General features: G+C 35.2%; 1 protein-coding gene across 2 annotated transcripts in view; it reads right to left on the bottom strand.

Annotated features, from left to right (window-relative positions):
• Window positions 1–2,534: 2,534 nt before the first annotated feature.
• The window catches only part of LOC102804728 (calpain-B-like), a 50,731-nt gene continuing 32,149 nt past the window's right edge, over window positions 2,535–21,116 (bottom strand). Inside the window, exons 6-20 of one of the 2 annotated variants that reach the window (XM_085493983.1) lie at window positions 19,890–19,987; window positions 19,693–19,770; window positions 19,439–19,599; window positions 18,192–18,364; window positions 16,510–16,721; window positions 15,607–15,649; window positions 11,463–11,537; window positions 9,908–9,985; window positions 9,585–9,642; window positions 6,799–6,857; window positions 4,480–4,548; window positions 4,105–4,183; window positions 3,851–3,967; window positions 3,550–3,602; window positions 2,535–2,989 (exon numbers count right to left, since the gene is read on the bottom strand). In XM_085493983.1, the coding sequence (XP_085350109.1) occupies window positions 2,963–2,989; window positions 3,550–3,602; window positions 3,851–3,967; window positions 4,105–4,183; window positions 4,480–4,548; window positions 6,799–6,857; window positions 9,585–9,642; window positions 9,908–9,985; window positions 11,463–11,537; window positions 15,607–15,649; window positions 16,510–16,721; window positions 18,192–18,364; window positions 19,439–19,599; window positions 19,693–19,770; window positions 19,890–19,987 (1,380 nt within the window). In that variant the 3' untranslated portion in view covers window positions 2,535–2,962. The remainder of the gene's footprint in view (window positions 2,990–3,549; window positions 3,603–3,850; window positions 3,968–4,104; window positions 4,184–4,479; window positions 4,549–6,798; window positions 6,858–9,584; window positions 9,643–9,907; window positions 9,986–11,462; window positions 11,538–15,606; window positions 15,650–16,509; window positions 16,722–18,191; window positions 18,365–19,438; window positions 19,600–19,692; window positions 19,771–19,889; window positions 19,988–21,116) is intronic. The other variant, XM_085493991.1, reaches the window with a different exon arrangement.

Raw genomic sequence — 21,116 nt, 5'->3', positions numbered from 1 at the left:
GATAAACATACATATTGTTTATCTATTATTACCTATTCCTGATATCTTAAAAAATCAGATTTAAATTAAATTCATCACAGAGGAACTCTAATTAATTAATTAAATAATTAATTAGACAAAAAACCTTGGATGAAAAATCTAATGTATTTTCTGTATGTATTATAAATTTTGATAATGTGAATCACATTGTTTTCATGTTGTGCATCGCAAATAGACAAATATTAGTTGCTAAGCTTCTCGTTTGAAATGCAAATCTTAAATTTCCAATACTCTTGGCACACAGGAGTTCTTTCTAGCTTTCTTTGATTGTTTGCTGTTTTACAGTTTACATACATGGAGATATTCCTGACCCAATTTAAAGAGTTATAAAGTACTGTATGTAAAAAAAATACATGTACACATATCCCTATAGTCTTTAAAGCTATCATGTTGGAAAACAGGAAATATAAATCCTGTGTTTCAGATACAAAGCATATCCTATCATCTATGACATTGTCTTTTTTCAATAAAATCAAATGTCTTTAATATGTGAATGATTTGTTTGTACTGTAAGGGCAGCATCCTAGAATCCATTTAGACAGTTATTTTACTTTTGTTTGCTATAATAAGTTTTGTATAACACTTGACATTTGAGTTCTTTGTATTGAAGATGTGTGATTGTGTTTTTCTTATTCTCGTCATACTCAAATCAATTAAGCTATTGGTGACATGATTCTTTCAATCCACACATTATGTACAGTTTCCCAGTATTTTATCCATTCTGGGCCAAAATCATTTATTTAATGTTTAAATCACTTGATTTGTATTTATTTATTGATAGGGGTATAAATAAAATTGCTTTGTTGAGTCCCCTCATCAGTTTTGACAAGTTTACACAACTATTACAAGTTTTAAATGTGTTTTGTAAGGAGTTTTACATAGTCCTCTAAAACCCCAACAATTGTACTAGTATTCTTTTAGGTGGTTACAATAACATTTATCAACCAGACTTGTATAAATCTTGTATGTATCAAGAAATCAATTGGTTTACCTGGTATTTGTTGCATCACTCTACTATTCTGATTTAAGGGCTTTTATCAGATCATCAAGTCTTATGTAGATTATCAATAATATCAGTTACCTATTCATGTGGTGTTTTGTTTAGAAGATCCAACACCATTTTTGCATCTGTTAAAACACATGCTCCATTTCATTTGTCAATTTTCTCCTGCCCTGGAAATGTCGCTGCTTATTGTATCAATAGCTGCTTGTGGTTCTTGATTATGTATGTTTGTGGGTAATAAAAAAGCTCAACAACGGGCAGATTTAACTTATGTTTTATCCAAGATTATTATATTACAAACAGCAGAATATCCATAGTTCACCACAAGAGGGCAGCTAACTAACACATGACAGGATATTTTGTATCAAATGGCCGAAACTACAAGCAGGTATTATCATGTGATTACAACTCAATAGAATATATTGTGATTGATTCATTTAATGTTGCATCGCAGCAAGAGACATGACTTTTCTGATTTTTTGTGATGGTGCGACCATTGATCATGTGCCAACACCATACTAGAAATCACATTTTGTTTTTGACTAAGTGTTGGTATTCACATATTAAAAAGCGGTGGTCCTCGCACCACACATGCATGCACAAGATATGGGACTCGTATGAACAAAGATGGAGACATTGACTGTACAAACTGAGGCGTTACTAAGCTTTAACTATGTAATTCCTTCAAGTCATTTGAAGGTATCGAAAGAGTCACCAGTAGGTGAGGTCAAAACTTATACTCACAAGTTCCGTCAGAAGAACACATGGGATTGTGGGGGAAAAAATCATTGTTTATCGGCACAACAGCGTGGTACTCACAGACTGAACTCTGATGCAATAGGACAGAGAAAATGAACTCATAACATGAACACTAACTGATTTGAATGCCCTGATGCTACCTATCCAGATTATTGTTTAGCTATTCATGAATTCACAAGGTATAATTCCTCTGCTATAGTTTCAAACTCTACATAAATAATTTGGCTACGAATTTGAATAAGTTTGTACGTGGTTATTTATGCCACACTAATTATGAATTAGAGTTTTGTAAAATTGTTGCAAATAGCAGTGCTGTGCTGTACTATTACACAATACTGCAATGGGGGTATGGACCAGATGTGTATGTGTGAAAGCATTATGGTCAATTTGCCTTGCAATTACTCGTATGACAAGTGAAAATGTGCTGATCTGGCATTCTCTACTGGACACAAGAAAAAAACATGACTTAATTTTTTCGATGTTTATTACCGATCATGATAGTAAAATAAAAAAACATGCAGACATAATGAATCAATGGTTAGTAATATTTCAGTATTTGATCTAGAGATTAAATTATTAACTATTATATTAACTAATAAATATCCTTTTAAATTAAAAATATTATGAGATTATACTATTATAAATTTGTATGTTCTGGTGGGAATAATTTAAAGGATAAAAGCACATGGAAATAACTACATTGTGATTTGCGCAGGCAGACAATTCTAAAACATTTCTAAGACATAATTTCATTCCTTTAATTTCTTAAGATCATATTTAAAATTTACTTGTACATGAATTTTTATTATAATTGACAACTGGTTTGTTTCCATGGCAAACAACATTCCTGTGAACTCATTAAATCACATTACAATGAGTGGGAGGGCATGTCAAGTCTTCTGTTCAATACAATCTGTAACTTGTATTCTTTTAAAAGAACTATTGCACATTGCTAACTAACTACACTATTCTAACTTTATAAATATGGGCTACACTGCAATCATAGTCAGCTGAAATACACCAACAGACTAATTGCAATCTAGTCATCACTACCTTAACCTTAACAATATGGGCTACACTGAAATGAATTCTATAAATCATTTGCATGTACAATTCTTGAAATAATATCATTTGATCTTAGATTCTTCAGTCAGCTTATACTTAGGAGTACATGGTTACGTGCATGAACTGAAAAAAACAAAAAACAAGCAATTGTTAATGTCATTGTCCCCATTTAGTTTTTAGTGACTGTGACAATTAATTATAAACAATGAAAGATGTAGATAGATTATAATCAAATGTTGGGAGAGTAATCATCATGTTCATCAATATCTTGCTCAATTTTTTTTATATAAAAATGGCCTCCTGTCAGTCAGAGGTCAACTAGATGATGTACATATGTGTCCCATTGTAATTTGTATTTGTACCAAATTTTTGAACAGTCCAGTCATATGTGAGAAATGAGCCCCCATTAAATTAACTTTTAATGCAAACATACACAAATCATTTGTGTGGTACTCCAGTGAAATTAGATACCGCTAAATCAGAGTTAGACCCGAATCATAATCAGAGTTAAACCCGAATCATAATCAGAGTTAGACCCGAATCATAATCAGAGTTAGACCCGAATCATAATCAGAGCTAGACCTGAATCATAATCAGAGCTAGACCCGAATCATATGGTATATGACTGTAGTTCACTAAAAGGTAATTCCTACATTGCGACAGTCATTATGCATAAGACTTACTTCATCAACAGCCATTCTCGTTTGCCCACCAGATTCATGTTCATTGAAAGCCCCTGAAAAGACAATAAAATATTTTCATTACAGGATGTTAACAGCATTTTCTTGACTGTTAATATGTCACTGAATTTCCTCTACGACAAGCACATCAATTACAGCGGCGCGTGCAACGATTGAATTACAAATTTAGTTTTTGGTACACGTGCACAAGATGTGGTGCGACGTACACCCTTATAAACAGGTGAACCTTGATACTTTTTTATACATGTGGTTGAATTGATCGATTTAGCCAAGGCCTACTTACTGAACATTCCTTTCATTTTCACAGAGCAGTGTATGAAACTGTTGAAATCAATTAGACCACTCTTGTTGCCATAACGAAGAACTAAAGCACCAAACGCTTTGTGGCTCAGTCGGAAACCTGGGTTAAACAAAATAAATTATGAAGTTCATGTCAGAGAATGAAGTGTAGTCAATATGTATGATATTAATGGAACAATACGGTCATGATAGACCATGTGACGATCATGTCCGGCACATTGTGAATGAAATACTCACCCACACTGCGAAGAGCTGCACGTAGTTCATGGGTGTTGAAAGAACCAGAATTATCCCTGTCAAACTCCCTGAATATCAACTAAAAAAATAAACAATATAACCACTATAAACTTAAAGACACAAGGAAATGCATAGAATAATGAAAAAATATTGATTACCACTTTTTACAGTAGGATAAATATATCATACACTCAGCTAGCAGTACTTGAAGACATACCAGTTAAGCATGCTCAGTTTGGAAGTATTACATCACAAGAAAAATGGTACAAAGATGCTTGATAAGATATTTAGTGAACATTTCAGAAAATATATATCTAATTGAGTTGGCTATAAAACATGCCCCATTAAGTGACGACAAACACTCATGATGCCTACCTTCCAAGCTCTTATATTTTTCCATAACTCCTTAAACTCATCAAATCCTAGTTTGCCTGACATATCATCCTACAAAATGAATTAAGGGTTATAACACAAGATATGTACCATACAGTATATTTACATACAAGACACATGTTTATCATTTTCCAGTAAGAGTGACTGTTTATCAAATCAAATGAGGGTCTTGGAATGGGCCGATATTTCATGGATAAAAGGATTCTGTAATATATCGACATCTGATGATACCAAGATTGTATGATAGACTGATATTTTGATGGGTAAAATCCTGGAATGGGCTGTCATCTGTAGGACGAGAGAATCCTGGAATGAGCGGTTATCTGCAGATAAAGAGGACCCTGGAATGGGTGGTCATCTTTAGGCTAACAGGACCCTGGAATGGGCAGTCATCTGTAGGCTAAAAGGACCCTGGAATGGGCGGTCATCTGTAGGCTAAGAGGACCCTGGAATGGATGGTCATCTGATGGGTAAGAGGACCCTGGAATAGGCCGTCATCTGATGGGTAAGAGGACCCTGGAATGGGCTGTCATCTGATGGGTAAGAGGACCCTGGAATGGGCCGTCATCTGTAGGCTAAGTGGACCCTAGAATGGGTGGTCATCTGTAGGCTAAGTGGACCCTAGAATAGGTGGTCATCTGTAGGCTAAGAGGATCCTGGAATGGGCTGTCATCTGATGGGTAAGAGGACCCTGGAATTGGCAGGCATCTGTAGGCTAAGAAGACCCTAGAATGGGCGGTCATCTGTAGGCTAAGAGGACCCTAGAATGGGCGGTCATCTGTAGGCTAAGAGGACCCTAGAATTGGCAGTCATCTGTAGGCTAAGAGGACCCTAGAATTGGCCGTCATCTGTAGGCTAAGAGGACCCTAGAATGGGCGGTCTTCTGTAGGCTAAGGGGATCCTGGAATGGGCGGTCATCTGTAAGCTAAGAGGATCCTGGAATGGGTGGTCATCTGTAGGCTAAGGGGATCCTGGAATGGGCGGTCATCTGTAGGCTAAGAGGACCCTAGATTGGGCAGTCATCAGTAAGCTAAGAGGATCCTGGAATGGGCATTCATCTGTAGGCTAAGAGGATCCTGGAATGGGCATTCATCTGTAGGCTAAGAGGATCCTGGAATGGGCATTCATCTGTAGGCTAAGAGGATCCTGGAATGGGGAGTCATCTGTAGGCTAAGAGGATCCTGCAATGGGCGGTCATCTGTAGGCTATGAGGACCCTGGAATAGGTCGTCATCTGATGAGTAAGAGGGCCCTGGAATGGGCGGTTATCTGATGGGTGAGAGGGCTCTGGAATGGGCGGTCATCTGTAGGCTAAGAAGGCCCTGGAATGGGCAGTCATCTGATGGGTAACATGGTCCAGACAACTGCTGTCAGCTTATGGGCAACAGGGTTCAGACAACTGCTGTCAGCTTATGGGTAACATGGTCGAGACAACTGCTGTCAGCTTATGGGTAACATGGTCCAGATAACTGCTGTCAGCTTATGGGTAACAGGGTCCAGATAACTGCTGTCAGCTTATGGGCAACAGGGTCCAGACAACTGCTGTCAGCTTATGGGTAACATGGTCGAGACAACTGCTGTCAGCTTATGGGTAACATGGTCCAGATAACTGCTGTCAGCTTATGGGTAACATGGTCCAGATAACTGCTATCAGCTTATGGGCAACAGGGTCCAGACAACTGCTGTCAGCTTATGGGTAACAGGGTCCAGACAACTGCTCTCAGCTTATGGGTAACAGGGTCCAGACAACTGCTGTCAGCTTATGGGCAACAGGGTCCAGATAACTGCTGTCAGCTTATGGGTAACAGGGTCCAGATAACTGCTGTCAGCTTATGGGTAACAGGGTCCAGACAACTGCTGTCAGCTTATGGGTAACAGGGTCCAGACAACTGCTGTCAGCTTATGGGCAACAGGGTTCAGACAACTGCTGTCAGCTTATGGGTAACAGGGTCCAGACAACTGCTGTCAGCTTATGGGCAACAGGGTCCAGACAACTGCTGTCAGCTTATGGGTAACAGGGTCCACACAACTGCTGCCAGCTTATGGGTAACAGGGTCCACATATAGGTGCTGTCACCTGATGGGTTAGATGCATTCACATATTAAGAATATGCACTTCTAAGAGAGAGTAAATGTGAATAGACAATCTGATGGTGAGTTAAACTGCATTGGATGTCTTTCAACTTTGTTGATGCATGACTGAAAGATAACTCTAAATAGATAAAACACATTCATGAATTCACACAGATAAATAATCACTTATTTCCCAGACTTTGTCTGAGTAGGGAATAATAAAAGGATACATCAAAGAGAGCCACCATACTCTTACATGATTCAATACTGAATCCTTCAGATTTCAATTCTGTGAAGATAAAATAAATTAAATAAATCTACTATACGTTCATTATGTAATTCAAATGATACTCACACGACATACATTGCTAATTCTACTATCCACACAACATACGTTGCTAATTCTACTATCCACACGACATACATTGCTAATTCTACTATCCACACGACATACATTGCTAATTCTACGATCCACACGACATACATTGCTAATTCTACTATCGATCCACACAACATACATTGCTAATTCTACTATTGATCCACACGACATACATTGCTAATTCTACTATCCACACGACATTGCTAATTCTACTATCCACATGACATACACTGTAATTCTACTATTCACACGACATACATTGCTAATTCTACTATCCACACAAAATACATTGCTAATTCTACTATCCACGCGACATACATTGCTAATTCTACTATCCACGCGACATATATTGCTAAATCTACTATCCACATGACATATATTGCTAAATCTACTATCCACATGACATATATTGCTAATTCTACTATCCACATGACATATATTGCTAATTCTACTATCCACATGACATATATTGCTAATTCTACTATCCACATGACATATATTGCTAATTCTACTATCCACATGACATATATTGCTAATTCTACTATCCACATGACATATATTGCTAATTCTACTATCCACATGACATATATTGCTAATTCTACTATCCACATGACATATATTGCTAATTCTACTATCCACATGACATACATTGCTAATTCTACTATCCACACGACATACATTGCTAATTCTACTATCCACACGACATACATTGTTAATTCTACTATCCACACGAAATACATTGTTAATTCTACTATCCACACGAAATACGTTGCTAATTCTACTATCCACACGACATACATTGCTAATTCTACTATCCACACGACATACATTGCTAATTCTACTATCCACACGACATACATTGCTAATTCTACTATCCACACGACATACATTGCTAATTCTACTATCCACACGACATACATTGCTAATTCTACTGACATAAAATAACATCAATTATATGGTAATGGCAAAAAAAATCAAAATGTTGCATCAATTTGAAAAAAAAAATATTGCCAACATTTGTCAACACACATCAAACCAACAGATTACAAAATGATAACCAATGATACGGATTAAGACATAAGAATACTTTGAAAACCACATCTGAGCTACATTTTTGTAGCTGTGGTGCATCTGTGATAGCACTGTGTGCAACATGGAGTACATTACTGCACTATCAGGTGTGGCGTTTGCGGTAAAAATCTACACAACAATACAGTAGCTGCCAAATTAATATATTCATAACAGAACTATAAATATTGTTTCAAACTACTTGTGTAATGTGCTACACTATCATATACCATGCAATTAGCATAAAATAGCATAAATTACCATACATGTATCATACATCAAAGAGTCTCACCAAAATCTTCCACAGGTATAAGAATGAAGCATGCCATCAAGAGAGATTGAGTGAGATGAGAAAACGTGCATAAGTTCAAATCTTAGAGTTAATCAGGTTAATACCATTATCCTATAGGGGTGGAAGGTGAGGATTCACTAATGGGGAGTGAATTTTACAGCAGAGGATCCAGTACTAGTTGACTTACGATCAATCTGGGGATTGTTACTTTCAAAAACGGGATAAGACGAAACTTAATAAATAAAGATAGCAACACAAGTTATTGTAATCCACACACAATTTGTTGTATTAGTGAATTTGCCAGCAATAATGTTTTTATATAACAGTTTAAAGAGTAAAGGGATGACCATTAAAATCTTACTAAAAAATTATTATTTTTCTTTCTTTTTTTCAGGATGATGTTGTCATACAATTTTAGGTAATTGTGCACGCTTTATTTTATGTTTTAATCCTGAAATTTGTTTACCATTTTCTCTGTGCAGATTAGTTTTTTTCCAAATTCACCCTTAACAAAGTCTTTAATGGTCAACCCCTAAAGTTGTAAAAAAAGAGGCTGCAACCCCAAAGCTGAGCTATGTTTCGGTAGGCATTGTATTTATATGCTTTATTTATGAAAGTAATTATTGTGCTTATAAAAAAAAATATTCTAAGCACTCATTTCAAATATTGTGAAAATCATGAACAAATTGAAATAGTGAACAAAGAGGGCTATAGTTCCACAGCTGTATACAATAACATCAATTTTGTACCAGACCTATAATGATTTCAACGTGGTCAGCTGCCAGATTACCTTTGAAAATCAGTGTTCTCCATAGCAAAATAACATTTTATATAAAATATACATAACACAAAAATATTACCTATGTATATTGTGTTTATTGTTATACTATGCTTTATCGTTTATCTAAAATTGTAAATTAGAAAGCCCCTGAAAATGTTCTTAAAATACAAGAAATGTATTTTTTATGCTTTCATCTGGATGACAAAATATAATAATTCATAACATCTTGGTATCCATACAAGACATATCTTAAGGAAACTGGTGAAAGGAATCTATTAAACCGTAAACAGCCTTCTGAATGACGAGCCCAGGATAACCCAATAGAGAAATCAGAAAAGTATATGCACACTCAGAAAAGTAGCAGCCAAAGAAATTGTTCTATTGATGCTAAAGTATAAATGTAATAAAAAGGTAATGTTCGATTGTAAATGCTTGAGTATGAACAGTGTTTCTATAAATTATGACGGGAAGGTTAGTTATATATTTCTATTCATACCTCGTTTCAATGCAGCATTTAGGATATCCTGAAGTTCCCAGGCATCTACTTCCATATCCTAAAATATGAATTTCAATTGGCATGTTAACATGGAAAAGTCATTCATAACAATACCACCCTTGGCCACCCATTTGTATTCATAATCACATTGTAAACTGCTATTGGGGAATTTCAAATATTTAGTAAACAACAGACATTGCATCTTTGTTGTACAGCCTTTAACAAGGTGTGAGATCTTGAGTTGGTGAGGAGAAAGGGTTTATTCAATGGTGTTTATGAGCAAATTGTTAGCCAATATAAAAGTCATTCATAGCAATACTTACATCGCCAGTTAGTCTAAAGAAAAATTCCTTGAATTTCTTTTCTTGGGCCTCTTCAGCTGGAGTCATAGGACGATCCGGCTGTCATAGAAAAGACAATAAATGATTAACACAAGTACTGCACAATGCTACAAGGTTAGTCTCAATTCAAGACAAGACTTTTGAGTAGAAATTACTGACATACAGTAATACGGTAATTTTTCTTCAGAACTCAAATTTATAATAAATAACATACATGTAATTGACAAACACTAGCTTTCTGTGCAGAAAAGTAAAAATTTTAGTCTTTTTTTTTTTCTACCCAGAAATAATGTCATAGATGTAACAATAGTAACCTTCAGGATGCATTGTAAAACATGCATAAAATCACAATACAGCTCATTTGCATAATGATTCATCAAATGTGGAAATGTGATGTGAAAAAAAATCTAGCATGAGTCCATGTCATGTGAATGTCTGACCTATAATTGTGTTAGTGTAGAACAGCAAATAAAGCAAAATTGTTGAGAAAAAACTGATAAAACCATTAGTATACATGCATCTGAAATATAAAGATATTTTTTTAATTACTCTCTACCCCCTAAAGTGGTAACAAAACTTTATAACAAATATATAACATCCCTTTGTGGTAATAAACCACCCTCGGAAATAACAACAAGTTGCCTCTCGGCTGAGATAGCTCTGCTGTTAGCATTGCACATTTCAATTAAAGAATTGCAGATGTCATCACAAAATGCACAAATCTGAGAGAGGTCCAGCTGAGGTACCTATATGTATAATATCATAGCAATCAAACTTGCAATTTGCAACAGGAAGTCAAAAATGTCACTTTTTACCAAAAATATTCGTCAAAATTAAAAAATTTAAGATATCATGAAATGAATAAATTTGAGGAAGGTCTACCTGAGTACCTACTGGTATATGTAACATAAAAGCAATCGGACTTCCGGTTTTTAACAAGAAGTCAAAAATATCACTTTTTACCAAAAATTACAAAAATATTCAACAAAAGTAGAAAATTGAAGTTACCATCAAGAAATGAACAAAACTGAGAGAGATCCACCTGGGGTACATATATACTTGTAGTTTTCAAAAAGAAGTCAACAAAATAAAAAGTTGACGCTAACGATGACAGATAATCACTCATATGATAAGCTTCACTCGACAAAGTCAACAGCGGAGAAAAAATTTGATGTGGACAGTTATAATAACAGAATTGTGATATCCACTATCTCAGACATAAGAACATGCAGAATGAGATGAGTGTACAAAGCTCCTGCATAGATTTATAACACATAAATATGTACATAAATTATAATAGTTGACATTTTCTTCATCCAGCTTTCCAACAATGTCACATGACTAACTCACTGTACAGTGTGAAATTGTTGTCTAGATAAACTAAGAAAATGTTAACCAATAGTATTAATCATAAGTAGGCCAGGTTTAAAAAAAACACTCATTTCAAAACCATTTTTAAAAGTGTTACCATAACAACATGTCAATTACGTTAAATCAAACAAACAGAGTTGCATCAACAGATGTTTGTTTGGTTTACCTTGCCTCCAAGAGGCATAGAAAACATATCATCTTCTTGATCTGGTTTGGAATCAGCAGCAGAAGGTACAGGCAACTAGTGGGATGGAAAGTGAAAATGAAACCAGCAGTGGTTTGGAGTGAGCAATGGCAATGAAACAGAGCAGTGATTTAAAGTCAGCAGCAATAGTGGTATAGAAAATAAGAGAAAATAAAGCAAGCATTTGATTTGAACCGGCAGTGAAAATGAAACGAAGTAGTGAACTTGAGTCAATAGTGAAAATGAAACAAAATCGTGGACTCGAGTCAACAGTGAAAATGAAACGAAGTAGTGAACTCGAGTCAACAGTGAAAATAAAACTAAGTAGTGGACTTGGGTCAACAGTGAAAATGAAACAAAGTTGTGGACTCGAGTCAATAGTGAAAATAAAACTAAGTAGTGAACTCGAGTCAACAGTGAAAATGAAACGAAGTAGTGAACTTGAGTCAACAGTGAAAATAAAACTAAGTAGTGGACTCGAGTCAATAGTGAAAATAAAACTAAGTAGTGGACTCGAGTCAACAGTGAAAATAAAACTAAGTAGTGGACTCGAGTCAATAGTGAAAATAAAACTAAGTAGTGGACTCGAGTCAACAGTGAAAATAAAACTAAGTAGTGGACTCGAGTCAACAGTGAAAATAAAACTAAGTAGTGGACTCGAGTCAACAGTGAAAATAAAACTAAGTAGTGGACTTGAGTCAACAGTGAAAATAAAACTAAGTAGTGGACTCGAGTCAATAGTGAAAATAAAACTAAGTAGTGGACTCGAGTCAATAGTGAAAATAAAACTAAGTAGTGGACTCGAGTCAACAGTGAAAATAAAACTAAGTAGTGGACTCGAGTCAACAGTGAAAATAAAACTAAGTAGTGGACTTGGGTCAACAGTGAAAATGAAACAAGTAGTGGATTGTAGGAAATGATATTCTCATAGTATTAGTAACATACATGTGGCTTACGAGGATTTAGCACAGCTATACGGTCACATTTTCTCTGTAAGTAAATAGTTCATCAAGGCATGGTTATTATGTTATTTTTACAGTTGCTATGCACCTAGGTGACAAAGTGATTATGAACAGTTTTAGTTGATACAAAAATGGTATGTAGTACTGTGGCTTTAGTTGGTTGACATGAAAATGGTTTTATGTGCTGTGGGGTAGTTGGATGATAAAAACATGGTTATCTATGGTAAAAATCGGTTGACACAAAAATGGTGCTGGATGCGGTTGATACAAAAATGATTATAGATTGGTAATTTGTTGATACAACCACATTGCTATCTATGGTAGATGCTGGTGGATAGAAAGATGGTTATGTTATACTGTGGTGGAAGTTGGTCAATACAAAAATGGTTATATAATGTGGTAGTTGGATGATAAAAACATGGTTATCCATGGTAAACACTGGTTGATACAAAAATTGTGCTGGATGCTGTTGATACAATGGACTGCGATATATTGTTGATACAACCATTGCTATCTATAGTAGGTTGCTGGTGGATAGAAAGGTGGTTGTGTAGTTGCAGTGGTACTGTAAAATACTTTATTTTAGTTGCAATTAATTTTTTAGACATTTTGTAAAAGCAAAATACAGAAAATAAGATATTTTTGCTGAACATTATTTGTACTACTGAAATCGAATCCTTCCAAAAATAGCAAAAAATAAGGAAATTTACAGTAGTTGGTTGATAGATACAAAAAACTGTGTCTGGATTACTTTTAGAAATTCAAGCACGTTTGAGTTTTTCCCACTTTTGAATTTTTATTTGTACTTGTAGGTTAGTGAGAAGGTTATAATAATATCAGTACTCAAGACTTTTAACTGATCACATATTTTTAAAAAGTCACTTCTGGCCATATAATGGCCATTACCAGTATTTTTATTTTAATTGCCAAAATATTGGCCTATATTTTCGAAAAGGTGATTGTAATGACGACTATTGATGCACTGGTCAGAATAATTGCAATTTATTTTTTTGTTGGTTGATATATTTTTTTCATGTCACTAATACGATAGCTCAGCAAAAAGTCTGTTACTCCTTATTATACATGTGTGTGAGAATTTTTTTTAATGTTATAAATGAATTTTTGCGCATGTCCTTTGACTTTCAGTAAAACACTGATGTTGGTGATGGTGCTTATGAACTAAACACAGCCTGTAAAGTTTTCACATGCCAACTGCAATCAGTACATTAAGATATGAATTTGTTACATTTTACCATTTCAGAACTTCAAATTGTATTATCTGATATATTTAGTTTGCAGCCCTGGAAGTATAATAGTTTGTGCTATCTACCAACTGCAACAATTATGATATTCACAAAATATCCAGGTCAGGAGCTGCAGCAAATACCTGAACATTTTTGTTCATTTAGTTATAATTAAAGATTAAAGGGTAAATGCATGTTGTTTTTTTTCACTTTAGATTATATCAGTAAATAAGATCAGAGGTGCATTACTTGGGGTTTGCAATGCGCATAGTACTGTATGGTGATATCATGCCAAGATCCCATTCAAGTCTCATCTCATAGATAGCGAGACCTTCTGACATGACATTGGCGATTTGTAATAAAACATGTATTACCACATTCATAGTGAACAAATGTAATACATCATATCCTGAGCAGCTATTTTGATCCACCTGGACATCCCAGTATCCTAGTTACCTCGGGCATGTGCATTCGCATGTTTCTGAGCTGGAACGCTTATGCGAGAGCGAGATTGTAACGGTATCATGTCATCGTAGTTGCAAACCCCAAGTAATGTACCTCTGATAAGATATATTTGTTGGTCAATGCCAGGTGGAAAAAAATATATTATAACTATTAAAATTTAAAGGGCAGCAGACTCCTGGGTACAATAATTATAGAAACAGAATTATGCATGGACCAAGTTGAACATTCCTATACCACTAAGTATATGTAATTGTAATTCATTTGTGAGATCTCATGTAACATGTATCAATTTAGACAGAAAAGAACTATTATGAGTGTCCATCAAACAACTCATCAGACTTACTTCTCATCAAATTTAAAAATAAATTAAGTAGGCCACACTAGAGCCATCAATTTCACATGCATTTTGGTGGAAAGGTTGACTCCCTAAGATGCTGAAAACTCAATCACAGCTGAATCTACATAAATGCATGACAAGGTGTCAGGGCCACCTCACACTTCAAAAATACAACTATCATACAAATCATGATTTTTAGACAATGAACACTTTTTAATATATACTTTTAGTATATTTTAATAAATGTTACCCATTGTGGTTACTCGGTAAAACAACCTTGGGCTATAACTGGGAATGCATTCTAAAAATAGAGGCGTGGGCTTACACGGGAAGGGGTTTATGACTGGGGAAGTACTGTATATATATTAGCACTTACTTTTACTGGTCTGTTCAAAGAAGAGCATACTTATTTTTATTTATTTATTTACTCGTTCATTTGTTCATTCATTTATTAATTTTTTTATTTATTTATTTCTATAACTTGTTAGCATAATGGAATTTCAGAAGTTACCCAGACACTGATAAAAGTGGTTACTTAAATTAAGCAGATGTTGATTCCATAATGGTTATTTCTTTATATCAAATATCTTATCAAACTGTCAAACTGGATACAATGAGTTGTATCAGATACATATGTATAGCTACCGTAAATTGTCAGTGATTGAAATGTAACAATAAACAATATCCATGCTTATGATACATGTAAGAGATGTTAGATGAATATTTGGTAATAAATGAGGTGCTCTGTGGGAATATAAAGAATCTTGTAGTATAAATTTGACTTTCGCCATGCGTTGACAACAGGTCAACTGATAACAATGCAGATAGCATTTCTCTAAATATGAAGTGTTAAAACAAAAATAATAATGTGCTAAAAAAGTAAAAATAAATGCCTGTACAAATATAAATCTAACAGAATTTACAAACTCAATACAATGAGATGGCAAATATAGAATAAAATATAATTCACTGTAAAAGACCTGATAAATGTTCATTGTATGGGTTAGTCAGAGTCAGTGACCTAATCAACAATTGGGGTCAATACAAATAGGTTTAAAAATAGAGCTCTCGGGATATATCCGAAATATCTGCTTGATAAAGAGTAAATTCTACCTTACCTCTGGTTTCACATCAATTTGTCCAGTCTCTTCGTCACATTGTCTGTAATAAAAACAAACAAACAGATTACTAAAAGTGACTCACACCCCCCCCCCCCTCAAATTATAGTTTTCAAAACCTCAATTGTTGGAAACAAATAGGGTTAACTCTGCACACCACAGAATCCTAGATAATCGACTAAAAATATAGTAAAGCAGTTACTGGTTAACCATTTCTGTGCCAATTCAATCAGGTGACTTGAATGAGGAACTACAAAATGTATTTACACTGGTTAGGGTCACCAACTGTCACCTAGGACAATATAGCATAGCATTAGCAATGGTATTGCATAGTGAATACCGGCGTTGTCCGAGTATAAACCCCTGCTCAAGTATAAGCCCCCCTCCAAATTTACAGCATTTTTACAACAAGTTAATTTGGATGATGCTAGTCGATGAAGATTCTCTAGTATCGATGATTTAATTATGATTAAATTAGCATAAATTATTGCTCAGGAGAAGTTTTAACTTTTACCTGTTTATAAGCCCCCCCCCCCCCCCATTTTTCCTCATTTTGCTGTTTTCCCGGAGGGGTTTATACTCTGACAACTACGATAACAACACTGGACAATGATTTATACATTTAGCACATGTACAAACACACTACATGAGAAAGCTGTTAAAATATTGATTCATTCAACACTATGTCGGCTAAATTTATTTTGTTTGGTAATTCTATGAATGCTTTTAGAAGGCAATGTGTTAAATAAAATAAATTATATAATATTTAAGTTAAAGGGCCATTATGTTGTTTTTTTTCAATTTTATTCATATTAGTCATACTTTTTAAATGTGAGGAACACCAAAATGACATTTGTGGTATCTAATGAAAACACAGTTAGGGGTAGATGCAAGGCTACTTACTCTGCAGAGCTTGCTTTGACAGAAAACACTCTCACAAGAAAGTCACCTTCTTCATTTGGATCAAATGTTGATGGTACAATAGCATAATGTCCAACTGGTAACTTGAAGCGCCCACTGACCTCCCGTGAATTAACAAATGTGTTTGATCTTGCAGTAGAAGCATGGTAGAGAAAGTAGTCTTTTTCTAGCATGCTAACATTTGGGTCATCAAGCTGTAATGACCAAAGAAGATCTGTGTGTTAATTATCAAATGATGACTTGTACAGACAACTGGGTTAATGATCAAATGGTGATTGGAAAAGACACCTGGGTTAATGATCAAATGATGACTGGTACAGACATCTGGGTTAATGATCAAATGATGACTGGTACAGACATCTGGGTTAATGATCAAATGATGACTTGTACAGACAACTGGGTTAATGATCAAATGATGACTTGTGCAGACACCTGGGTTATTAATAATCAAATGATGACTGGTACAGACACCTGGGTTAATGATCAAATGATGACTGGTACAGACATCTGGGTTAATGATCAAATGATGACTTGTACAGACATCTGGGTTAATGATCAAATGATGACTTGTACAGACATCTGGGTTAATGATCAAATGATGACTTGTGCAGACACCTGGGTTATTAATAATCAAATGATGACTGGTACAGACACCTGGGTTAATGATCAAATGATGACTGGTACAGACATCTGGGTTAATGATCAAATGATGACTTGTACAGACAACTGGGTTAATGATCAAATGATGACTGGTACAGACATCTGGGTTAATGATCAAATGATGACTTGTGCAGACACCTGGGTTATTAATAATCAAATGATGACTTGTACAGACATCTGGGTTAATGATCAAATGATGACTGGTACAGACATCTAGGTTAATGATCAAATGATGACTTGTGCAGACACCTGGGTTATTAATAATCAAATGATGACTTGTACAGACATCTGGGTTAATGATCAAATGATGACTGGTACAGACATCTGGGTTAATGATCAAATGATGACTTGTACAGACATCTGGGTTAATGATCAAATGATGACTTGTACAGACATCTGGGTTAATGATCAAATGATAACTTGTACAGACATCTGGGTTAATGATATTATGATGACTTGTACAGACAACTGGGTTAATGATCAAATGATGACTTGTGCAGACACCTGGGTTATTAATAATCAAATGATGACTTGTACAGACATCTGGGTTAATGATCAAATGATGACTTGTGCAGACACCTGGGTTATTAATAATCAAATGATGACTTGTACAGACATCTGGGTTAATGATCAAATGATGACTGGTACAGACATCTGGGTTAATGATCAAATGATGACTTGTACAGACAACTGGGTTAATGATCAAATGATGATTGGTACAGACATCTGGGTTAATGATCAAATGATGACTGGTACAGACATCTGGGTTAATGATCAAATGATGACTTGTGCAGACACCTGGGTTATTAATAATCAAATGATGACTTGTACAGATATCTGGGTTAATGATCAAATGATGACTGGTACAGACATCTGGGTTAATGATCAAATGATGACTTGTACAGACAACTGGGTTAATGATCAAATGATGACTTGTATAGACATCTGGGTAAATGATCAAATGATGACTGGTACGTTGTCTCTCTGAGTGAAATGTTACTCACTTTATAAATAGCAAAGCCGATGGTCAGCATCTCTTTTCCCAGTTTTCTCTGTCTTCGTCTGTCTTTCTGCATCACTGCAATAATGCAACTACATCCTTCATCATCATCATCTGGATCATCATCATCTTCTTCTGTTAACGCCATCTTTATTTGAGGATTAATCCAGAATGTTTCTAGAAAAAAGTAAGAAAGTGACAGATAACCATGTAATAAAAGATGCGCAAATGAATATGTTGTAAATGTTCAAACTGTACCAAGTGTATAAAAAGACAAGATACATGTACAATGCATAGAGTATGGTATTTTTGTGTCGCATACAATCATGTTGGGCAAAAACTATCAGAGACAAGAAGTTGTTAATGAAAACCTCACTATATTAAATCACTGTAACCACTATACCTAGCCTTCATTTTCATTACAGGCATGGTAAAAGTGATTGCAATGTTAGTTTATAAGTTCAGTACGATTCACTGAAACTAAAAGTTGACAAGAAAGCAAATTTGAAGCACACGTTTTAGTACAAAAATCTCCAGGTCTGTTTATGTACATGTAAGTTGTAAACTCTAAACTGTTTGCTCATTCACTTGACTATGTGTTAACATTGAGAGTCATAACAATACTCAGGCCATAAATTAATCATTTCAGATAATGAAGTCATCCCTGTCTCTGCATGTGACTGTGAGAGCTAATTCCCTTAATCGTAATATTGTATGTTAGCAAGACAGGGCTGACTGTACTCGGATATAAACTGCTACATTATAAAGAGCTGGTTCACTGATGAGAACATGCTAACACTGAATTATCACAGTAGTCACATCTATTTATCATTTCAAGCATCATATCATGACCACAATATCATCTACTGTTACAGTAGACAATAATACAATCACCAGGGATTTTTTTTAAACAAGGGAACAGGGGTGCAGCGCCACCATGCCATGGCCATGTGCCCCCTTACCCTGGGGAGCAGATCCTCTGGCAACCATAAAGTTCCGATTGACCATGTGGCTAGTCTTCAACTGTGATCTGTCTGATAGTAATTTTGGCCCCAAGGAAGCCATAGAATGCTCCATTTTTGAATTATCAAAAACTCCACACCCTGGTAGGGAGAACCCTATCTTCCCCACTTTGTGGCGTTGCTGAATTGCAGTGCTCCCTCACTGTACATTTATTGTTTCAGTTGAGCCAATCACAACAAAATTGTCGTTGCAAATTTAAAGATAATAAAAACATAAATTTTATTATACCTGGAAAATTACGACATCCACCAGCAGTGGCATTCCTCTGCCAACGTGCATCATTCATCGATACATTCCACTGTTTAGCAGATCCCTCCGTCAATTCATCTGGAGTTAAATTACAGATCTCAACACGTTCATATTCCTTTACAAAATCAAAGTAACTCATCCTACAGAACCAAAAGCAAACAATTCTAAGTAAGATTTCAGAGAAAGAAATTTATATTTTGTGAAAAAATAAATAAATAAATGCATCCTCTCACCAGAATTCTCCATCATCACTGAATGTGAGTCCAAGTCTGTTTCTTTCATCTTGAGGTATGTACTTCCATTCATCTGACCTGAAAAAAATTACTCATTTTAGCCATCCTGGTTTGCCTATATTATATCAATTACTAACTCATTTATTTATCAACAGAAAGTAATACTAGTAATACTACTTGAGAGTTTACGAACATACCCGTCACTCCAAGCTCCATTCCATTCAACTTGTCCCCAGGGATTACGAATACGAATCAATGGAATATCAGCTTTACCATTTCTTGTACTCACATTTACCTGCAATTATACCAGTGATATAAATACACTATTGTGATTGGACGAGAACTTTTTTTTTATCGTTAAACTACAGCTAAGGGTGTGCAAGAGGAAAGATATGCAAATATTGAGCATACAAAAATTGATCTTACATATTGCATTTGATGGTGACACATTCGCTTGCAGTACTCTGTGAAACTGCTCTTTTTGATAATCCGAATGCACAAGATAAAATGTTAGTACATGTATGTATAATTGACACATCAAGTAATGTTCATATACATAGTAAAGAATGGGCACACCATTCAAATTATGGTTCTCATGATGCACTTATATGCAATCCATGGTAACATTACTTTGTAACTCCTGTAATACTGTACACATGGTAACATTACCTTTTTAACTCCTGTAATACTGTACACATGGTAACATTACCTTCTTAACTCCTGTAATACTGTACACATGGTAACATTACCTTCTTAACCCCTGTAATACTGTACACATGGTAACATTACCTTCTTAACCCCTGTAATACTGTGCACATGATAACATTACCTTCTTAACTCCTGTAATACTGTACACATGGTAACATTACCTTCTTAACTCCTGTAATACTGTACACATGGTAACATTACCTTCTTAACCCCTGTAATACTGTACACATGGTAACATTACCTTCTTAACTCCTGTGATACTGTACAAATGGTAACATTACCTTCTTAACTCCTGTAATACTGTACACATGGTAACATTACCTTCTTAACTCCTGTAATACTGTATGCATGGTAATATTACCTTCTTAACTCCTGTAATACTGTACACATGGTAACATTACCTTCTTAACCCCTGTAATACTGTGCACATGATAACATTACCTTCTTAACTCCTGTAATACTGTACACATGGTAACATTACCTTCTTAACTCCTGTAATACTGTACACATGGTAACATTACTTTGTAACCCCTGTAATACTGTACACATGGTAACATTACCTTCTTAACCCCTATAATACTGTGCACATGATAACATTACCTTCTTAACTCCTGTAATACTGTACACATGGTAACATTACCTTCTTAACTCCTGTAATACTGTACACATGGTAACATTACCTTCTTAACTCCTGTAATACTGTACACATGGTAACA

This window comes from Saccoglossus kowalevskii, chromosome 2 (assembly GCF_978046115.1).
Source record: "Saccoglossus kowalevskii chromosome 2, keSacKowa6.1, whole genome shotgun sequence".
Taxonomy (NCBI): domain Eukaryota; kingdom Metazoa; phylum Hemichordata; class Enteropneusta; family Harrimaniidae; genus Saccoglossus; species Saccoglossus kowalevskii.
This window is presented reverse-complemented; position numbering and strand designations above follow the sequence as displayed.